Source organism: Catharus ustulatus, chromosome 18 (genome assembly GCF_009819885.2).
Source record: "Catharus ustulatus isolate bCatUst1 chromosome 18, bCatUst1.pri.v2, whole genome shotgun sequence".
Lineage (NCBI taxonomy): Eukaryota > Metazoa > Chordata > Aves > Passeriformes > Turdidae > Catharus > Catharus ustulatus.
Genome location: NC_046238.1, coordinates 7,028,979 through 7,048,993, shown reverse-complemented (window position 1 = coordinate 7,048,993; position 20,015 = coordinate 7,028,979). Strand labels below are relative to the sequence as shown.

The following is a 20,015-nucleotide window of genomic DNA, read 5'->3' as shown; positions in this document are numbered from 1 at the left end:
TTTATTATATTTAGCTTTTTAGTTCCATGAGTTGTAATCCTGTTACAACAGGATACGGGTAGATGGAAGACAATATATAAACTATTATTTAAAGAAGTGGCCTGTCTTAAAAAAAAAAAAAATTACAAAAAAACACTGCCTCTGCTTTTTTTTGTATAGCTTTAATAAATCTCCATCTTTTGAAGGGTATATAATATTGGTGCAGTAGTGACAAGCAGTAATTGCTGTTTGTCTCTTTTCATTGTTTTTATTGGGACTTTTCTGTTTTCCTAAAGACAGGGCTTTTATCTTCTATGCCTAAATGTATTACTCTTAGATAGATAGGTTTTATTTCAGCTTGTGTTTTCAGCAGAAAAATCTGTACTTGGATGGCACTGTAAAAGACAAATCACCCTTGTAGATATTTTTATTTTTCTGAAATCAGAATGTCAATGCATTTGCAGGTCACCTGCAGAATATCCATAGATGCCTCACTTACCAATTTGTTTTCATTAATTTTAAGAGGATTGCTGTATTACCTCAGTCTGCCACTATCAGAATCACAAGGTGACCATTGCCCTTAATTAAAACATCCAGAGATTTCATTGTGAACCAAAGCCTAGAACGTATATTATGCATTCTAAACAAACATAAAAAGATGGTATTAGACCTTGCTGCAGCCTTTAACTGGAGAGATGTCCAGAAAATAGCGCAATAACTGCTGGAACAAACAACGTAACTGCTGTTATGTCATTGTGAAGTATTCTTGTGTTTTAATGTTTACTATTGTTTGGAGTGTAACAGTCTTGCATTTGCACATAAGCACGAGCTGCTGTGATAGAGGATAGATCATTGCATTAACTTCAGCTTCTGCATGAACACTTACAGTGTGATTCAAGATGTATCCTAAACTTGTCTTGTAACTCTTGTGTGTTTTCTAGGTAATCGGCTGTAAAGGTTTAGATCTGATTGTATGAATGCATAAAACTGCTGCTTTTGTCACTGATACTTGTTATTTATCCCTTCTATATCCAGGGGAAGATGGGTATTTTTGTAGGGATGGAGTGTATTTTTAAGAACTGTTCCATCCTTTGGGGATTAGACAGTTTCTGCTTTGCATATTATGTGCTTCTCGACAAAAGTGTGGTATATTGACTTTAAGGATTAAATTTGTGTGCATTCAAATCTCCATGGTACTGACGGAAAACTTACTGTGACTTCCGGTGACTAGTCAGATGCTACCTACTGAAACACCAGTCATCAGCTTTTTAAACATATTTATTAGACAAAACTGAATTAGTTGGGTACTCAGAACTTTGGAAAGACTATTATGCATAAACTTAACTGTTGTATGTAAACTTCCATTCTCCTGTGATGCTGTTAGGCTTCATACAAATATACTTGTAACGTCCAAGTATTTAAAAGCATCATGATTATCTTTATTCACTAAACTGTACTTTGGTTCTGGAGTGAAATTCAGGAAGTGACAGCCTCCTAACTTTCTGTGGGAAGAAATGTGAAGTGCAAGAAGCCATGCTGTTATTAACCAAATAGAACTATGGGTGACAGTATTTCAATGTGTATCTGAGAACATGGGAAAACAAAGCAAAGTTCATTCTTATTGCCCCAGCAGGTAACAATGGTTGCTGTTTGAGTTGTGTTGGGTGCAGTTGCTTGGTGCCAGTGCTAAATTGGTACAACTATAAGCCTCATTTTCACTGAGCCTCTGCTTGCTTTTTTTTTTCTGCACAATCATGTAATCCTCTGTGTTTGGTCTTTGAGTACTACATGTGTATTTTTCAGACAATTAGTTTCGAGCAATAAAGTTTGATATTATAAAATGTGCCAGTGTGATCGGTATTATGATAGCTTAAGCATGTCTAGAGAAAGAACTCTTATTCTTCAAGTCCTCTAGGTACTTTAAAAGAGAAATTAGATCAGTGCAGCCTTTTTGGTTATAGACATACTGAATCACTTTTTTGGTGAGGAATTCAATGTTTACATGGTTAAACACTTGGAATGAAATTTAAGTTACCTTTTTTTGAATTGGGATTTGTGTTTTTACTTCAACTATGGCCAGGCTGGAAATGTTAAAACCCAAAGTGCTGGTTTTGGTACCTGGTGGGTGCAGGTACCAAACACTGGAAAGGTGCAGCCATGGGCTGTAATAGAATTTTGTTGTTGTTAGGCCATTTTAAATGGATATTAGAAGTAAGTTGGGATTGAAGATGGTCACTGCTCACAGTGTTGCTGTCTGTTCTGTACTGTGGGTCACAGTCCATTGATGGTAGCTGCTGAGCCTCTGCTGCAGTGAGGCCTGACTGGAGAGCACCTTGTGGAGCTCTCAAGCCAGGTTTGTCTTCATCCCCAGTAGATGCACTGGCAGTGCAGTGTAAAGTGCTGATGTTGGTACAGTTTAGTCACAGCTGTCACGTTTCAGTAGTGAGGGCCTGGTTTGAGCAGTCACCTCAGCTTTAGTAGTTTGGTATAGGACACTTACAGCCTTTGTCTTGTCAGTGATGCTACAGTCTGAGAGTAAGACTCACTTCAACTAGGGAGTGTGACAATTTTATTAGGCTGAGTTTGTTACTTCCTAATGAAGATGTAGTAATTAAATGATTTATGTAAGGGCTTATCTTTACTTGCTTACTGAAAAAACATGGCACGGGTCTGACAGGAGAGCAGAGCATGATGAAGTAGGTCTGACTGACAGCTAGGTCCAGGTCCCTGTGGAGCAAGATGACCTGCTCTGGGAATTGGGTGTGTCTATATCTAGATATTTGTATGTATGTATCTAGGCAGGAAGAGAAAAGCAGGATTTGGCCTAAGCCTGTGCATCCTGTCCCTGGAAGTGTGCAAGACCAGGAGCAATCTGGTTGAGTGGAAGGGGTCCCTGCTCATGGCACAGGGGTGGTTATAGATGATTGTTAAGGTCCCTTCTAACCCAAACCCTTCTGGGAACCTATGATAATGAAATGTAATTCAAATTAGGATGATGAAATAAGTTGGAAGCCTTGCATTTACTCTGTTGTACAGATTTATTACCTGGATGTTACAGAAGTGATGTTCTGGAACAGTTAAAAAGCAGAAGGAGTCTGTGCAAAGTCTCTGAGGAGTTAAGGTGACCCCTCTCTTGGACTGCAGCTGCCCTGGCCAGCAGCTGCCTGGCTCCCCTCCCTGCCTGGGCTGCTGCCATCTACGCCCTCAGCACCACAGGCTGCTGCTGTGATCTCACTGGCAGCAGGGGCTGCTGCTGCAGAGCTGCCGTTGGCATATTCCACCCTCTCAAAGAAGATCAGTAACTCACAGTGCCTGGTCTGAGGGAACAGATCCACTGCCATAGCTCTCATGGGCCGGAACGAGGCTCCCTTCACCCTGTTGGAAGGGGCCCGGCACAGGCTTGGTGGGGAAGGGAAAGAAAGGGAGGAAGAAATGTATTAATATTTTAGTACAGTGCTCAGCATTGCTGCTCTTCTCAGAAAGCTTTTTCTTCCCCAGGCCTCAATTCCATGACAGGTTTATTTCCTACCCCAAATATTTCCATTACTTGTGTATTGGGCAATGCCATTCCAAGCCAGCTGCTGCAGCTCCCAGCTGTTTCTGGTAGAAGGCAAGACTCAAGCAACATGGCTTGCAAATAAAAATCCAGCAATGCTTCCCCCTCCCCAAAAAAGTTTTCTTCTTACCCCATTTAGTGTCAATTTAATGCAAGAAACACTCACTCCATGAAGTTATTCATTGCGGCTCTGGGATTGCAGGAGACATAGATGAGCTTCTTCAGATGTTCAGCTCTTCTAAGGGCAAGAATTACCTTGGAATCTAGATGATCAAAACCACAACAGCTGTTAACTGGTTCTGTGTGCAGAAAGAGCCTCACAGCAGAATGACAGGTTCAGCATGAACAAAACTGCAGCAATGTTGCTCCAAACTATACCTGGAGCCTTCATTTAATTTATCCCACTGCTGTTTTCTTTGGCTTCCCACCCAACACCCTTTAAGAGAACACACTTCACCCCTCACTGGTGAACTTACGCAGCCCTGCTCGTGGTGGGTCCACAATGGTGATCAGGTTCTGAGGAGTTAAAACGTTCATTAGGGAAGGAACAATATCTTCTGCCTTCCCACAATAAAATTCAATATTATTCAGTTCTGTAAGAAAAAGAAAAAAGGCAGAGTACTTGTTTAGTCAAAGAGGCTTCCAGTTCTTCACCTTGGATATTAACAAACTCCACCTTGTTTAGCCTACTCTGGAAACAGTGTGATTTAAACAATCACTGTTAACTTCAGATGATTTAAACAACAAGAATTTGAGCATTTTCTGTTATCTGAGCTACAGCAAAAGCCCACACCTGCCAGGTCTGTTGAAGTTTCTTTAGGAGTATAGCTGTGGTTTCATCTCATTTTTACACAGAAATAAATGCTTTAGTTTTCAATTTAAAAAAAAGCTATTCAACTGGAAAATTGATCTCATAGGCTAACAAGGTATTTGTTTTCAAGACTGATTAAGTGTTTAAACAGGACAAGATCTCTATCAGCAACATGTAATTCCAGGCTGCTTAGATAAGGCAAAGAACAACTGGCTATGCTAGAGCTACTCCTTACCAAACAACCTCAGCATTTCAGCTTAACTCACCATTAATCTGGGCATTTGCTTTGGCATCCTGCACAGCTTCTTGGCAGAGCTCAATTCCAATTACCTTCTTCACTCTCTGCAGAATCAAAGGAAAAAGATCCCTCTGTGGTCTGTATGTGTGCATTTAACCAGTTTTCTTAGCATCAGCAATTAACAGGGACTTTGACTCCTACCTAGGCTGCTCGACAAAAGCTTTCATAATAATGCAGTAAAGCAGCTGCAGGCAGCTCAATTACAAATTAATTAAAAAAAATAAGATATAATCTGTTCCATTTCACATACATTAGGTATTTCCTTCCCTTGTAGCCACAGTTAAAAATTGGTAAAAAGTAGCTTCTATGCAGGAAGAGAAGTTGCCAACCTTTGCTAAAGAAATGCCAATGGTTCCTGTCCCACAGCAGATGTCCAGCACGGTGCTCTCTTGGCTCAGTTCTGCCCACTCCCCAATGGCAGTGTACAGCACTTCTGCAGCTTGTGTGTTCACCTGGGAAATAAAGTTTCTAATAGATCTGCTTCTTCATAAACAGCAAATATGTTTTAATGAGTCTTAGTAAAGCATGTTTTCTTGTTTGCAAAAAACAAGTCATTATACATTAAAAACACATATTAAAGTATTGAAAAGACAGAGATAAGTTTTGGAAAAGCAAACAAAAATTAATAATACCAGTCTCCTGAACTCTGTTACTACATGTTCAGTGTAATGAAAGACTGCCATGAAACAGGAGGAAAATCATAATCAACTAGTAAATAGAAAAAGTTGTCTTCAATATGCTCCCATCAAGCTCACAGTTATTCACTGCTTTTACAGCCAAATCTAACACTTACTGCTATTTAATCACACCAAATATATAAAAGGTTAAATTTCTAGGTCTGTAACATCTTGTTCCACAACATTAGTCAAGCTCAAGAGCATTCATGCAGATGTAGTTAAATGAGCAGCTTCATATCATCCTTACTTGAAAAAATGCATGAGGAGAAATTCTAAATTTTAGGCCAAGGAGTTCTTCATATATGTACTTATCACCAGCCACATGATCCAAAGGCAAGTCTTCTATATTGGGAGATTTCCTGGGGGTAGGGGAGGAACAAAACAAAACAAAAAAAAATACAAACATGTTTGTTACAGTCTTTACCAAAGCTGTAATCATCCTTAAAACTAGTGCTACATCCTAAGCAGTAACATCTGTCATCTGCTCTTTGAGACTCTCCTTGGCCATTAATGTCTCAGGGTGTGCAGGGACCTCCACCATCTCTAGATGAAGACTGTGTGAGCCTTGGGCTCTGTGGAGGATTGGGAGATGGAAAAATTCACATAAATAGGGACGAAGGGCAGAAGCTATTGGATGATAACAAACATTCATCTACTGCATTAAACACTACAGCTTGACAGCCAGCAACAACCAGTGGGTTCACCCACTGAAACTTGCTGCCTTTATCAAGAGTCTCTTGTGGAAAAGGTGAATAACTTCAACAAGTAAATAACAACTGCTGCTACTTCTATGAAGTAGACAAAACAATGCTTTGAAATTTGCAAACACCAAAAATCCAGCCAGCACCAAAATCCTCCAGAGGAAAGTCAACTCCCTCACCTCTGTCCTTCCTCCACAAAGTACAGGGAAGTAACACCACTGCTCTTTCCCATCCCTTCCGTGAAGTATTTTGCCAGAGAGATTTTCAGGTCAGCTAGCTCTTCTTTACTCAGTTTCTAAAGTTTTCATGTGAAAGAAGGGAGAATAATCGTTTTAGCGACTTCAAGATATGATTCAGTGTATGCTTTACATAAGAATATTACTTGTTCATTTCCATGTATCAGATTAGTCTAAATAGAATTAGAGCAGTGAAGCAAGGTAAACCACACCACGTAATTATTCTATTTCTCTTGTGCATGCACAATTCATAACATCAAATTACTGTGAGTCTGGGCAGCCCAGTAGATATCAAGTGGAATACCTGAGGATTGAAGTAAGCAATGGCCATGACGTGGCCGCTGCGGCTGGTGCGCACCGTGAGCTGTTTCCAGTGCCCTTCGTAGGTCTCGGGGCTGTACACGCAGTAAGGAGTCGACCTGCAATTTGCACAAGCTCTGTTACTTACACACAGAACTCTTTTCTTGTGGAGCATTAAACAGTTTATTGAAACAAAAGAAGGTCACTGTGCAAAGTGATGGGGAAAATGCTGAGTACAAAAAGAGGGTACATTGATTGGTCAAAAAAGAATGACTTCCAACTAAAAAAGAATGATGGAGAATATCTCCTAAAGCAAAATAATCTGTCTCTCTTCACAATCCTCTTATCTGTTTTAACACATGCAGAATTACAGAAGCAAGAGGCAGCTTCTCACTGCATTCAGAGAATGACTTAACTTTCTATAATGCTTTCATTAGCTTCTCTGCTTCATACTAAGTTCAGATCTTCCAGCTTCATGATTCTTCTGAGGTTTCCATTTTTGTGGATTTAACTGCTTTTTAAAGAATGCATCCCTTTTTCTAAAAAAGTTCTCTTGCTTAAATGTGCAACTTTTGGTTTATTCCTTTCTGTAGGATGATTATTTCCTCATCCAAGGAAGCAATGGACCTTGGTTAATTAATTCCTCCTTTCAGAAGTGTTTTTCTTTACAGTTAGTGGAAGAAACTCCTGAGTAACACACACTTTTTACTGTAGACTTCCACATCCCATTGCTTGCAATGAAGCTGTGTTCAGCTGGGACCTGTCCCCCATCTCTGAGCAGCTGAGCAGGAGCAAGGGAAAAGCTCTCCATGATCCAGGTACAGGGTGGAAACAAAGAATCACTAAAACTTGAGACTGGTATATCTTAGATCTTAAAGGTCAGAAAAAACACTAATTAAACTATAAATATTTTTGATTAAGACATCAAAACCTTTATGGATAACTCATTTTACTTATGCTCACCTTATGTAGTCTTGGAAAGCTTTTACTACTTTTTTGGCAATAGCAGGAATGTGAATAGTATCAAATGGCTCCACTACAGCACATGTACCACCCTTATATTTGCCAAGACGACAACCCACAGTTTTGTCTTCTTGATTTACACCAATCCCAATCAAGAACTCACATTTGTTGCGATATCCAGTCTAGATTTAAAATAAAGTTATGTAAGATATTTACACAGCATTTATTTGTACATGCCAAGTTTCTCCTGAAACAAATCCCATGTGGTTAAATGCATTTGAAAATGGACACAGGACATTTAGCTCATATGGAAGATACTCATGGATTTTGATGTGTGAGAACTAACAGTAATAATGAAAAGGTATTAGTAAATCTTGTTATTTAAAAAGAAAAATATTGCCTCTGTTGAGGAATGTATTAGCTTACAACACAGGCTTTCAAGGACAGCATATTCATTTTAGTTATAATAACCAGTTATCAATTTCTGCTTCCTGTTAATATTTCCACACAGTATTTACCTGAAAGACAGCAACATCTAAAATTCATCATTTATTACAAAATGAAGTCGAATACTCAGTTTGTCCACTGTCTCTCAAGACCAAATAATGAACATCACCCTCAGCTCATTAACCCTGGTCCACACTTTACCTGAGATTACATTACCTGTAAGGGGGATGCTTTCACTCCCTCCATTGGGCAACATAATTTATTAAACTTCTGCTTCTGCAGGAACAACCAGGGTAATAAAGCTCTGTTGTTGTTTCCTATTTCCCTGCCCAAATCAGAAACAAAAAGTGTAAAGCAAACAATTAGAAAAACTGAGGTCAAGAGTTGCACAAGACTTCTTTTTTGTATAGGGCACAAAAAAGAATCAGATTATCACACGGAAGAGTGTTTCTTCCAGAATTTTTTAACAGGCAAACCCTCTCCAACTTCATAAGAGCTGTAACCTGAAAAAGTAAGGGTTAGATGTAATTATAATGGTTATGTACTGGATTTATCAACATACCCATGCATGATAATTAATGCCAGTTTTATCCAAGGCAAGAGACAGAAGCAATACTTTGATCTCCAAAGATCAGGCATAAAATTCTGAGGGGATTTTAAAATAGAACGTCTTGTAAAAGACAAATTACTAGTAGTAATTTGTCATCTCTACAGATTGATTCTCTCTTGCACTCTGTGACAATGCCATTTTTCATAGGCACAAACATCCTTCTGCTTATGGAACAACAGACTTTAAAACCAATTTCCCTTCATTAAGCAATCTTTTGAAGGTGACCAAGAACATCAATAGCAAGTTTTGTCAGATGGAACAGCTTTTAGGCTGTAGCATCACAGATTATCCTGTAACTACTTTGACAGGGGATCCAAGTTTTGACCTACCTCTAACTCACTTCAGTTTAGAGGTATCAATTGGTGTGAATTTAGCTATATCCCATCACAAGGCCAAGTCTTGTACACATTACGTTACAAACAGGAATTACTTTGTCAGCCTCTGCAGCACTTGTTCGCACTCCTGCTGCTTCTGGGCCAGCTGCTCCTCGTAGGGCACGTTCCACAGCGGGGTCACCACATCCGCGATCCGCTTGCTCAGAGGCTCCTCTCCGCAGGGAGCCGCACGCTTCGCCTCTCCCTGCTCCGAATCCTCTTCTTGCTTCCTCTTCTTGGCGATGGGGTCGGCTTTGGGCTTGGCCAGGCGCACGCTGAGGTGCCGGCTCTTCCAGAGCGCGCCGTGCAGCACCCGCATGGCCTTGTCCCGCTCCTCCTCGCTCTTGAACGTCACGAAGGCGAACGTCTGCTTCCCGAAGAGTTTTATCTTGTGAGGACTGAGCCCGTACTTGGCAAGGAACTTTTTCACATCGTTAAACCCAATGTATTTGGGCAGGTTCTGTATCTCTACTTTATAGATCTCGGAGGTGAACAAGTCTCCCTTAATGTATCTGTATACGTCGGGGCTCTCCGCGGGGTCTCCCCCGGCCTGGCTGTCCGGCTCAGCCCCATCTCCAGCCTCCGCCGCCGGAGCCGTGCCGCGCTCGGGGTCGCAGCGCTCGCCTTCCTCCGCCATGGTCCCGCCAACCCCTCAGCCACCCGCGCACCTCCCGGGGCGGGGCCGCAGCCTCACGGACGGGCCGCTGCGAGGAGAATGACGGCAGAGGAACGATCTAGTTGTTTTTTATGCGCTGCCCCTCAGCGCTGCCGCTCCTCGCGCCCGAGAGCACCTAAAGCCCTTGAACACATTAAAAACAGAAGCTCGCACATCACCCCTTCCCTCACGCGGGCGCCATCTTGGGCCGGGACGCGGGCGGTCGCCGCCATGGCGCGGGGGCTGATGGGAAAAGCGCCTGGGAAACGGGACAACAAAAGCGCTTCTCGGGGGGCGCGAGGGGCCGCGCCGGCGCCCGGTGCCGGGGGTCGGTGACAGGGCCGGTACCGGGGCCGGCGCCGGGGGCCCGTGGGGGGATCGGTGTGACGGGGCCGGGGCGGGCCGTGCTCTGCCCGCGCCGGGGGCGGGGCGCGAGCGCGGGGCCGGGGGGAGCGGGTGTTTCCCATGGAGCCTTGCGGCGGCGCGGCGCGGGCTGCGGGAATGAGGTAAAGGCGGGCGGGGCGCGCGGCAGGAAGCGGCGAGCGGAGCGCGGCGACCGGGCCCATGGCGGATACCGTGGTGAGGGGCGGCCGCGGGCCGGCGGCCGGGCCGGGAACTGCGGGGGGGACAGGGCAGCACCGAGGGCCGGGGCGGGAGAGTAACGGAAACAGGTGGGGCCCGGGCGGGGGGGGGCTGAGGCGGGCGGGGGGAGCCGAGGTCGGGCAGGCCTGGGGTGGGGGACGGACGCTGGGCCTTGCCGGGAGCTGGGGCGGCCGCGCCCGCGGGCCCGGGGCTTTGCGGCCGCGCCGGACACGTGTGGCCGCCTGGGCCGGCCCCTCCACCCGCCTTGGCCATTTCCCGGCATGAGGGAGCCCGAGCGACCCGGGATCTTTCGGTAGTCCTTCTCCTCGTTTCCCTCCTTTCTTCTCCTCCTCTTCCCGCCCCTCCCTGGCTCGCTGGCCGGACCCCTCGTGCCACAGCAGTTGCCCACGTGCTTTATATCGCGGCAGGGCGGGATCGTATCGTGATAGCGGGATCCACGTTCTTGCTTGTGGCTGCTGTGAATTACGCATTTCTCATGGTCTGTGTAATTAATTGCTCAGGCGCAGAACGCGTGATGAATTACCATGCGGGATGTGCTGCTTACACAGACGGGTGCAATGTGTAAAAGTTTGGCTAACATTTATTTCCCTGGTTTTTTGGAAACAGATGTGACGTAATGCCTTTCTCGCAGTTTTTTCCATGCTGGAACACTGAGGACATAAAACTGGCGATAGCTTGTGTGACGTTGTTGATACAGCTAGTTTTATTTTGCACCATTTTTTACTTGATACTCCTTCACTCCCTCCTTGTCCTTTTGTTTACTGTTTAGTAAAAATAGACTGCTTTATTTCTGTTGCTTTATGCACGCGTAGTGTACACCTGCTTTGTAAAGGACATTGTGAATAGGGTCTGTAAGAATGGACTCTTAATTTGTAAAGTAAAAATATTATTTAAATATCTTCTATGCATAGACTGTTTTTCCTTTCTGTTACTCAAGCAGCAACAAGAAAAAACCCAAACCCAAATCAGTTCCCTTGACCTGAGATAGCTGTTCTGTGGCTTTGTTAATACTTGCATATGAATCTCCCTGCTAGGCTTGTGTGCTGAGTGCTTCTTAGCAGTCCATATGTATGAAGTACTAGAGATGGTTATCATTTACCTACTAGTCACATAGTAAAAACCATTCTTAAGCTCCATTCTTAAGCTTAATGAATGCTCTGACAGATTCCTGAACAACTTAGGTAGGCAATATTATTTTGGCCATTTACCTCTAACCTGAAGTTCCTTGAGGAGTCTTAAAGCAAGAAACCTAAATAATTTCATTATTTCATATTACAGCTGTGCCTCAGAGCATCTTTGTGTTGACTGTTGGTGATTCTAATACATAAGACAGAATGATGAACTCAGGATACAATGTGTCCCTTAGGCTGGGTTAGGTGGATGTTGTGTGGGTATTTTTTCTAATTTTCCCATTAACAATGGGTCATTAGGCACTAAGAAATAATAGGGTTTTAGTAGCATAAAACACATTGTGTGGGAAAAATTGTTGAAGAAATTATTTTTCCATAACCAAGAGCTATTACTCCAAGGCCAAGCCTCTGCACACCTCATGAGTGACAGGATTAAAACGCCTAGCACTGCATGAGTACCTTTTTGTTTCTTTGTGTAAGTGTATGTTGACGTGGAAGTAGTTTGTTTTCAGGTATAATAATATTTCTTTACTGTTTACAGGGTATTTCATTTACTAAGATCTAGTTGCTCAGAAGTCATAAATGTTTTAAACACAAATGTGAGTACTTCAGGGTTGGCAGAAGCAAACATAGCAAGTTTGTGTTTGTTTTTTTTTCTCCTCAGGAAGTACATGAGGAGCATGATACTTCTACTGAAAATGCAGATGATTCTAACCACGATCCTCAGTTTGAGCCTATAGTTTCTCTTCCAGAGCAAGAAATAAAAACTCTGGAAGAGGATGAGGAAGAACTCTTTAAGATGTGAGTAGAGTATTTCTCACTATTATCTGAATATTCATTAGGCTTTAACTTGACAGTGTTTATAAAAAACTGCATAACTTGCAGCAGTCAGGGGTAATCTGACTTGGTTGGTCTGCACTGTGATGGCAGAGATTGAGTGGGGGGTGATTGGTGTTGCCCCAAGGAAATGAAGTCTGGAACCATAGAAGGGAGCTGATGGTGTGAATCTGGCTTTAGCATTGTTTGCACAAAAGAAGACAACAGCTTAGTAATTACTGAAACAGTGGTCACAGAATGTGAAACAAGTGTCTTGGGAGAATGGAAATGAGATGTACATGGTGTTACTGCCATGCATCCCTGGGTAAAGGGTGATGTACAAAGTACTGAAACAATAAAGGCAACAGCTGCTGTACAGTATTGGGGCATTTGTGGCAGTTCTTGTCTGTTGTCTTCAACACAGTTTATCCCTAGATTATGCTTATTGTCAGATCAGGATGGCTGATCTGCCTGAAAAAAAATGTAGTTTAAAGGCTTAAGAAAAATTTTGAATTTGATCCCTGATGTGCTTGGTTTAAATAGGTTTAAAAAATTCTTTTACTTAATCACAGAATGGTATTGCTCATCTGGAAGAGAGATTTGAGTTCTCCTTGTACAGATTCTGATAATAACTAAAGTGATGGTCAGTTTCTGACAGGTAATGTGGTGAACTCTGGCTATAGCAAAACCTTTTGATTAGCTACCTGAATTTAAAAGGTTGCCTAAACCAAATATGTTTATCATCCCCTAAGAGTGTCCAGAACCTGTTGAATGTTAGTACAGTTATTACATAATTCCTAATATTTTATTAGATTTTAATTTATCATATCAGTTTCTGAATGTGTATATTGAAGTAGAACAGGGGGTCTTATTAAAGGAGTTGTTTTCTTCTTGTGTGTGGCTTTGAAAAAGAGGTATGGTGTTTTAATAAATGTTTTAATACATGTAGGCTGATTAAATTTTCTGTTCTCCCAGGCGAGCAAAGCTCTTCCGGTTCGCATCTGAGAATGACCTTCCAGAATGGAAAGAACGAGGAACTGGTGATGTGAAACTCCTGAAACACAAGGAGAAGGGAACAATTCGCCTCCTCATGCGAAGGGATAAAACCCTAAAAATCTGTGCAAACCATTACAGTATGTTGTACATTCCTATACTTATTCTTGGTGTTAAAAATAAGCTTGTAGAAATTAAATATGCTTGTCTTTTGCTCTTCATACAAGGCTTCAGGCCTCAAAAACCATGAGGGGTTATTTTTATTAATGGAAGGAAGCTGGAGGTTTTTTCCTTTAGTCTGATGGTGCTGTAAGACTAAAGTCACATTAAAATTTAACTGTGATAGATAGGCATTATGTGATTGCTTCCAGTGTGTGCATGCTTTATTTTAATGATTATTAGAGTGCAGAACACGTAGGCCTTAAAACTGTCTGGAATAAGAATTAAATGTATGCTGGCTGGCTTTTGTAAAAGAGAGAGAAAAACCATGATGTAATGATTACTACTTTGAGCTAAATGTTTAATTTTCCAAAACCGATCCTTAACCATCAGAAAACAGAGACTGAGGTGCTAAGCAAATCTGAGTCTGCCTTTCTCTGCTTGTGAAATAAACTGAAATGAATATGTTATATTGGGCTGACTCGTTCAAAGAGGAATCCTCTTTGAATTTAAAAAACCATGAAAGAGCAAGATAGACTTGAAAGTCAGCACAACTTGCAACAAGTAGACAAATTTGGCGATACGTTGCTTGCTTTGGTGATACTCAGATTTTTATGTGAGGAGTCTATAGTGTTTAGTGGAGTTAAACTGCATTTGGATAACATGAAATGAGAAGTAGCTTAATGCAAACCTCAATAATGCCACCAACCAAAAGGAATAAACCTTTTGTTCAGGGAAATAAATGTTGCACATAGCAAAACAGAATTGATGAATTTATAGTATCTGTGTCAGAAGTTGTTTGGTTTTTTTCCTGGAAAAGCTGCTCTCCATATAGATTGCTTTATTGAATTTGTGCTGACTCACAGTCAGACAAAAGAACTCTCTTCGTTTTTGCAGAGCATTAAGTGGAGCAAAATGTATTTTCATCTTTAGGTGTTAAAAATGTAGGGAAGGGAGTAGACTCTTCAGATTTGTCCTGAGCTAGACAGGGCCCAAGGACAAAAAAAGACTTTGCATGTCTGTAACGTAAAAAGTATTAAGGTACTGTGGGAAGTAACGTTTCAGCTTCTCCAGTCAGTCAGGTGAGGTAACTGAAGTGTCTTGGAGGGACAGGGCCCCATTTTCTGCGAGGGAACAAAGAGATTGAAAAGGTGCAGTGTCCACTTTGCAGAATTCTGTAATACCTTGTAGTACACCTTTAAACTGCTGGGAGAGGTGATTAACCTGATGACTAATTGAAGGAATAGTGCTTGTAAAAATTAATTTTGGTAGTAGTTTTGTTGTGCAGAAGAAGGATATTTGTCTGTCTGGATGTCTCTTCCTCCTAAATAATTTGCCTGTACTTCAGAGCTGCACTCAGTGACTGCATCTCTTACTATCACAGTCATCTGTTTTAAGCAAAAATTTAATCCTACTCTTTTTCCTAACAGTAGTGAATCCAGCATCCTCTCCCATAGCAGTGGCCTTGCATAATTTTATTTGACAATGTAAGGAAAAAAATATGAGCACCACTGTCTTGTATTTATCCCAGAGTAATTCTGTATCAAGTGCTTTACATAACCATCGCAGCCTGTTGTCACTGGGATTGACGGAGGCTGCTGTGGAAAACATTTGCTATTGTGCTCTGTACATCTTTTAATGCTTTCCTTTCAGTCACACCCTTAATGGAGCTGAAGCCTAACGCTGGGAGCGACAGAGCATGGGTCTGGAACACACATGCTGACTTTGCAGATGAAAGCCCCAAGCCCGAACTTCTGGCAATCCGATTTCTAAATGCAGAGAGTGAGTGGTCAGGCACTGAACTTATGCTGGTTGTAAACTGTTCTGTTACCCTGCTTGTCTAAATGCTGCTCTAAACATTGTTGGAGCTGTGCTGTATCTCACCCCCTGCACGGTAGTGTTAGCTAACTAATTCTTTATCTGAGACAAGTCTTTTAATCACCATATCTGTTGATAAACAGTGCAGTAATTAGGTCTGCAGTAATATTTGTAGTGTCTGCCCTAGGCACTTTTTTAACCTAAGCTGTTTATGTAAGTGCAATGCCAGTTAGAATAAAACTAAAGGCAGTTAAGAGACTCACATATAGCTTACTTTCATGTAATTCAGGTGCTCAGTTGTAGTTAAGATTAAGTTTTTGCATTAAAAACAAGGAAATCCTGACCTGATATTTTTGGTCCATCTGCATTAGCAGAACATCTGGGTTGGTTTTTCTTTATTTATGAAGTATGTAGTATCTTCTTTGTTTTGATTAAATGGAACTCTTAGTGAAAAATGCTATTCAGACCCATCATACTAGTTGATGGGATTTTCTGAAGTGACTGCACTGAATACCAGAAAAGTAACTCTAGTAATGGATCAGCTAGGATTACATCAAAGAAGTGTTTGGAGGTAGAGAAGGTTTATGTTGTTTTGTTTTGTTGTTAGTTTAGGATTTTTTTATGAAGCAAAATGAAAATGTTGCATTTCTTGCTTTACAGTTTGCCACACAAGTTTAGTGTGGTAGCCTCCTTTTCTCCTTGCATATTAGCTAGATCATAAAGTGGTTGTATATTTTAAAACTTGATGGATTTGACTACATCAGGAAAGAACTTAGTATATCTTGCCTTTTTCCTTTGCCTTAAGTCTCCAATGTTATTTTGTGTAGCCAAATAAACCTTTCTGGGCCACCTGCTCAGGGCTTGCTTCATGATCAAGTAGGAAATGAAAGGGTAACCATTTGCTCATCTCTGAAAAGTCTTTCCCTCTTTCTGGTAGAGGCTGTTGAGCTTATTGAATGTTCTGTCTTGAGGGGGAGTAGTCCTTCCTGTTTTCCCTTTGCAGTACTGACTAAGTAGATGAAAGGTGAACAGACCTAAGTTTGTCCTTGGGGTGTCTCTCCTGTTTGATATCCTTGAAAAGGAATGGATACAAACACCTCCTGGACACAAACACTAGTTACAAAGTGCCTTCAGAATTCCTGTGGGGCAACAGTGACCTCCTGTGGTCAGCCAGACCAGCCTGGGATACCAGGCTAGTACCACCCTGGTCCTCCTGGTGTCAGGAAGCTCCTGGCCCAGTCCCTTGTTGCTTGTATTACTTATGTAGAGACATTACTGGAATTAGATCAGCTAACTGCTTGGAATGGTTGTTGAATCAGACCAGAATGTAGTGAAGATTATGCATCATTATCTTGCTTTGCTGATGCTAAGAACCCCCAGTTATGGCCAGGTTGTGGAACACTTAGGGTGTAGCATAGCTGGCAAGGATAGCAGTTCAAAGCAGTCTTTTGCATACAGATAGTTGTATTAGCAGTCTCTGACATCATATTCCCATTCCTTTAGGCTACAGACAGCTGGGAGTTGCAATAACTACAAAACAGCTCCTGCTGGCATTACATTTTGAATATTTTGCAAAATAGGCTGCTTAAGTAAACTTGCTGAAGAAGACGAATTGCTTTTGCACAAAGATGTGATTGAAGAATTTTGTATCTTGTATGATTTACTAGATTATTCCATAAGTCCATACAAATTTTGTTTGCACAAAGCTTCTCCTGGGGTATCTTTCTTCAAGGTGAGAAGTATTCAATGTTGTGAAGCGGTAAAAGTAATGAAAAAATATTTTATCTTCACTGAAACAGATGCACAGAAATTCAAGGCAAAATTTGAAGAATGCAGGAATGAAGTAGGCAAGAAAGCAAAAAAAGGTAAGGTAGTCTCAACATACTCAGCCACATTTCTGAGCTGTGTGAGTGGTTACAGTACCCTGGTGTGTCGTGTTCCAGCAGACTCACTCTGTGCTGAACTGCAGCCTTCAGTTCAGGTGCTTTTCTGTCTGCAAGAGTAAGAGCTCACAGGAGTGACGATGGCCTTCCTTCCTGTGGAAGGCTGTTACAGTTGCTGTTGGGACATGGCTGCTTTGGAAAGGGTGCCAAGGAAATATTAATGGTTTGTAGTAAACTAATTAGCTGTGAACACTGCAGCCACAGTGCTCTTCTTTCCAGGTCCATTTCCCAAATTTCATAAATGTATAATCATATAAATATAATGTGTTTTATAGTTGTTAGTGTGTGTGTGTGGGTTATTCACAAGTCTCTAATAGATTATTGCACCTCCCTTTAGAATTGCCATTATGATGGAGTATCTCACCATGTAAATAAAATAAACATTTCTGTCTTTCTTAAGTACAGACTACCAGTGGTCTGCAGTCAGCATTCTTCAAGATATTTAGATTGGAGATTTCCACTCATAGGAATTCCTGTGTTCGGATTTCAAACCAGGGAACTTGCCTTTGCTTTTTTTGGTTAAGATGACAAGAATCTAAGAGCTTGTCTGGATACTTTATTGGTAGCAGCACAGCTGGCCAGATGTTACACATTCCTCAGTCCCTGTGATTAGGCCCTCATGTAGTGATTAACAGATACAAGTGGTGTTTCTTGAATTCTGACATCTGAAGTAATTACCAGAGGAAAAGAAATGGAATGAGTCACTCCATTGGTCAGTGAAGAATATCTTAATTTTTGTCCAATACCAGCTGTCTCTTCCCACCCCCTTCACCCTGTACTTCTTTACTGTAAGGGGAAAATCCATTACTGCTTGTGTGTAATACTTTTCCTAACCAATCTTTTAGCAGGCACAAATGATAGTGCTGATCAAGTTGCTGCAAAACTAGAAGAGCTTTCTGTAAAGGAAGAGAGCAGAGAATCTGAGAAGAAAGAGACCAAGGAGAAAAGTGAAGAAAAGCAATAAAATCATCCTGGGCCTTGCAGTTTTTCCTTTACTTTTTCCTTTTTTTTTTTCTTCCTTTTTTTTTTTCCCCTTTTTTTGTAGTTGTTTTGGTTTTGGGGTTTTTTTTTTCCTTTTTTTTCCCTTTTTTTTTTTTTTCTTTTTTACAAGGGACTTTATATGGAACTGAATTCAACATTCACATTGTTTTTTCTAAGCTTTTGCCCTTTGGAAGGTGTCTTCAGAAAAATTCATTCCCCAGTCATGAAGATGTACTGTGCTAACTTTCTTTTCCATAGTGGAAACACTTATTTATAGTCATCCTAAAGAGTGAATAAAACAAACTTGAAAACAGCATCAGGGGACAGAACTGAGTTTTCTGTATACTGTAAGGCTTATGAATACACTTGTTTTAATTGAGCTACATATCATCATTCCTGTGGATTAAGTAAGTTAACAGACTTTGTCAGCAGGGAAGATCAGGATTGCATTTGTGTTTTTATATGGCTTTTAAACTGTAATCTAACAGACCTTTCACACCTGCTGCTGTGTGTACCTGAGCAGGGAATGTGCTGTGCTTCTTGAAATGCAACAGACTTCTGCAATCAGGCAATACAAGCATTCCTGGCACACTGCTGCTGCTGATCCATCAGACAGTGAAAATAAAGGTGGGGCACAAAATTTATGATGTCAGATTTGAGAAGCATTTTCCTCTCACAAAACAAAATTGTGCTTCCCCCCACCCCAAATTTGTTAATAGTACAAAGGCTTGATTCTAGCAGAAAGCTCCTGCTGTTGTCCCAGATCTTCCACGGTGCTGCTTGCTGACTGAAGGCAGCAGCAGCAGCCTGTTACGCTGAGGTGTGTGCAAAGGAATCTGAGCTGTTTGAGTACCTTGCTGTGAGATTGCCTTGCCAGTATGTTGTTGTAGTCTCAAGAATGTATAGGTCTAAAATGTATAAGCTTTTTTTCCCAGGGATTTGGAGCTCATGTATTTACAAATGAGGAGTTTTGAACTTCTCAGATGTTTGGAAGGGAGGCTGTCCCTCTTGGAGAGCAGCAGGCTGGAATTCACTTTGGAACAGTTAATTATGGTGCACATGCTTGAGGGACACCCTCCTTGCCAGAATGGGCAAATTGGTCAAATCTCCTCCCTGCAAATGTTTTGTGTTTATCCAATTTCAGACTAGTGCTAGAGAGTAAGAAAAGAAACTGTAGTAAGCAATAAAATCAACACATTTAAGTCTGATAGATAAATTGAATTTTGTTGTTAAACACTAATTCAAAGATTGTGTTAGGATAGAGATGAAATTTTATCATAGTTTCCAAAATAATTACGAAAACTGGACAAAACTTGCTAAACTGTAAGACTGTAAGAATGATGTTAACGTGACCTTTTTGTCTTCATAAAGAGGCTTTTAACTCAGTCAGGTTCTGCAGTCTACCTGAGGAAGATATATTTTTTAAAAGTAAATCATGTCTGTCTTAGCACTGGCTTTTGATGCTACAGTGAATGAGTCTTAAATCTAGAGCTGTAATTAAGGTACTCACTTCATTCAAACAAAATAATTCCTTTGGTGTTTTGCACATTCCCCTTCAACTACAGCAGATATCAAAAGTCTGTTAATTAACAAAGATGGTTGAAAGGCAAAATAAAATGCTCTTTTAGTGTTTCTGGTTTGGAAATAACAAGACAAAGCTATTTTGAAGTATTTAACATTTGAATGTAAAAGCCAAATCTTTATCCATGAATCACTGTAAATGATCTGATAATGTAAAACTGTGTCTCAATTGATAGAAATTACTTAAAATTTCAAAATAAACTTAAATTTTCATTTAAAGGATTTGCTTTTTATTTTGAGAACTCTTACTGGGAATGCTTTTTAGTCTGCAGTGGCAAAGTGATGAAGGCAGCAAAATGAGTGAGTTGGGATTTCACTGTCAAACATTGTACAGAAGAGGGGGGGCAGCACCTGAATGACTTTTTTGCTTTAATATTAGTTATT

At 41.1% G+C, this 20,015-nt stretch overlaps 2 protein-coding genes and 1 non-coding gene across 4 annotated transcripts; 2 read left to right on the top strand and 1 right to left on the bottom strand.

The window, feature by feature from the left end:
• Positions 1–15: 15 nt before the first annotated feature.
• On the bottom strand, positions 16–9,827 carry TRMT2A (tRNA methyltransferase 2 homolog A). Its single transcript, XM_033075404.2, has 11 exons — positions 9,009–9,827; positions 8,185–8,293; positions 7,522–7,703; positions 6,563–6,677; positions 6,202–6,317; positions 5,569–5,680; positions 4,974–5,096; positions 4,613–4,688; positions 4,012–4,128; positions 3,702–3,798; positions 16–3,378 (listed from the first exon to the last, which is right to left on the bottom strand). Exons 1-11 carry the CDS (start codon positions 9,587–9,589, stop codon positions 3,096–3,098), a joined length of 1,911 nt encoding a protein of 636 aa, XP_032931295.1. The 5' UTR covers positions 9,590–9,827; the 3' UTR covers positions 16–3,095.
• A 72-nt stretch (positions 9,828–9,899) lies between these two features.
• Positions 9,900–18,108, top strand: RANBP1 (RAN binding protein 1). 2 transcript variants are annotated; one of them, XM_042779818.1, is made up of 6 exons: positions 9,900–9,935; positions 12,005–12,141; positions 13,132–13,289; positions 14,962–15,090; positions 16,926–16,991; positions 17,915–18,099. In XM_042779818.1, coding segments are annotated over exons 2-6 (474 nt in total). In that variant the 5' UTR covers positions 9,900–9,935; positions 12,005–12,139; the 3' UTR covers positions 18,034–18,099. The 2 variants fall into 2 exon arrangements, with proteins under 2 accessions (XP_042635752.1, XP_032931296.1); XM_033075405.1 differs by lacking the exon at positions 9,900–9,935 and adding an exon at positions 10,099–10,186 and having other exon boundaries at positions 17,915–18,108.
• On the top strand, positions 17,069–17,200 carry LOC117005004. The gene has a single exon (XR_004419735.1). It is a non-coding gene; the product is annotated as a small nucleolar RNA SNORA77 (small nucleolar RNA).
• Positions 18,109–20,015: the final 1,907 nt, after the last annotated feature.

Bases quoted from the DNA above. Each gene is read 5' to 3' on its own strand.
- TRMT2A (XM_033075404.2), bottom strand. From the start codon at position 9,589: ATGGCGGAGGAAGGCGAGCGCTGCGACCCCGAGCGCGGCACGGCTCCG. The intron at 5,097-5,568 runs GTAAGGATGATA...TTTATTTCCCAG, and splicing joins CTCCTCATGCATTTTTTCAA to GTGAACACACAAGCTGCAGA. The intron at 3,799-4,011 runs GTAAGTTCACCA...TTGATCATCTAG, and splicing joins CCCACCACGAGCAGGGCTGC to ATTCCAAGGTAATTCTTGCC.
- RANBP1 (XM_033075405.1), top strand. The intron at 15,091-16,925 runs GTGAGTGGTCAG...TCACTGAAACAG, and splicing joins CCGATTTCTAAATGCAGAGA to ATGCACAGAAATTCAAGGCA. The intron at 16,992-17,914 runs GTAAGGTAGTCT...CCAATCTTTTAG, and splicing joins AGGCAAGAAAGCAAAAAAAG to CAGGCACAAATGATAGTGCT.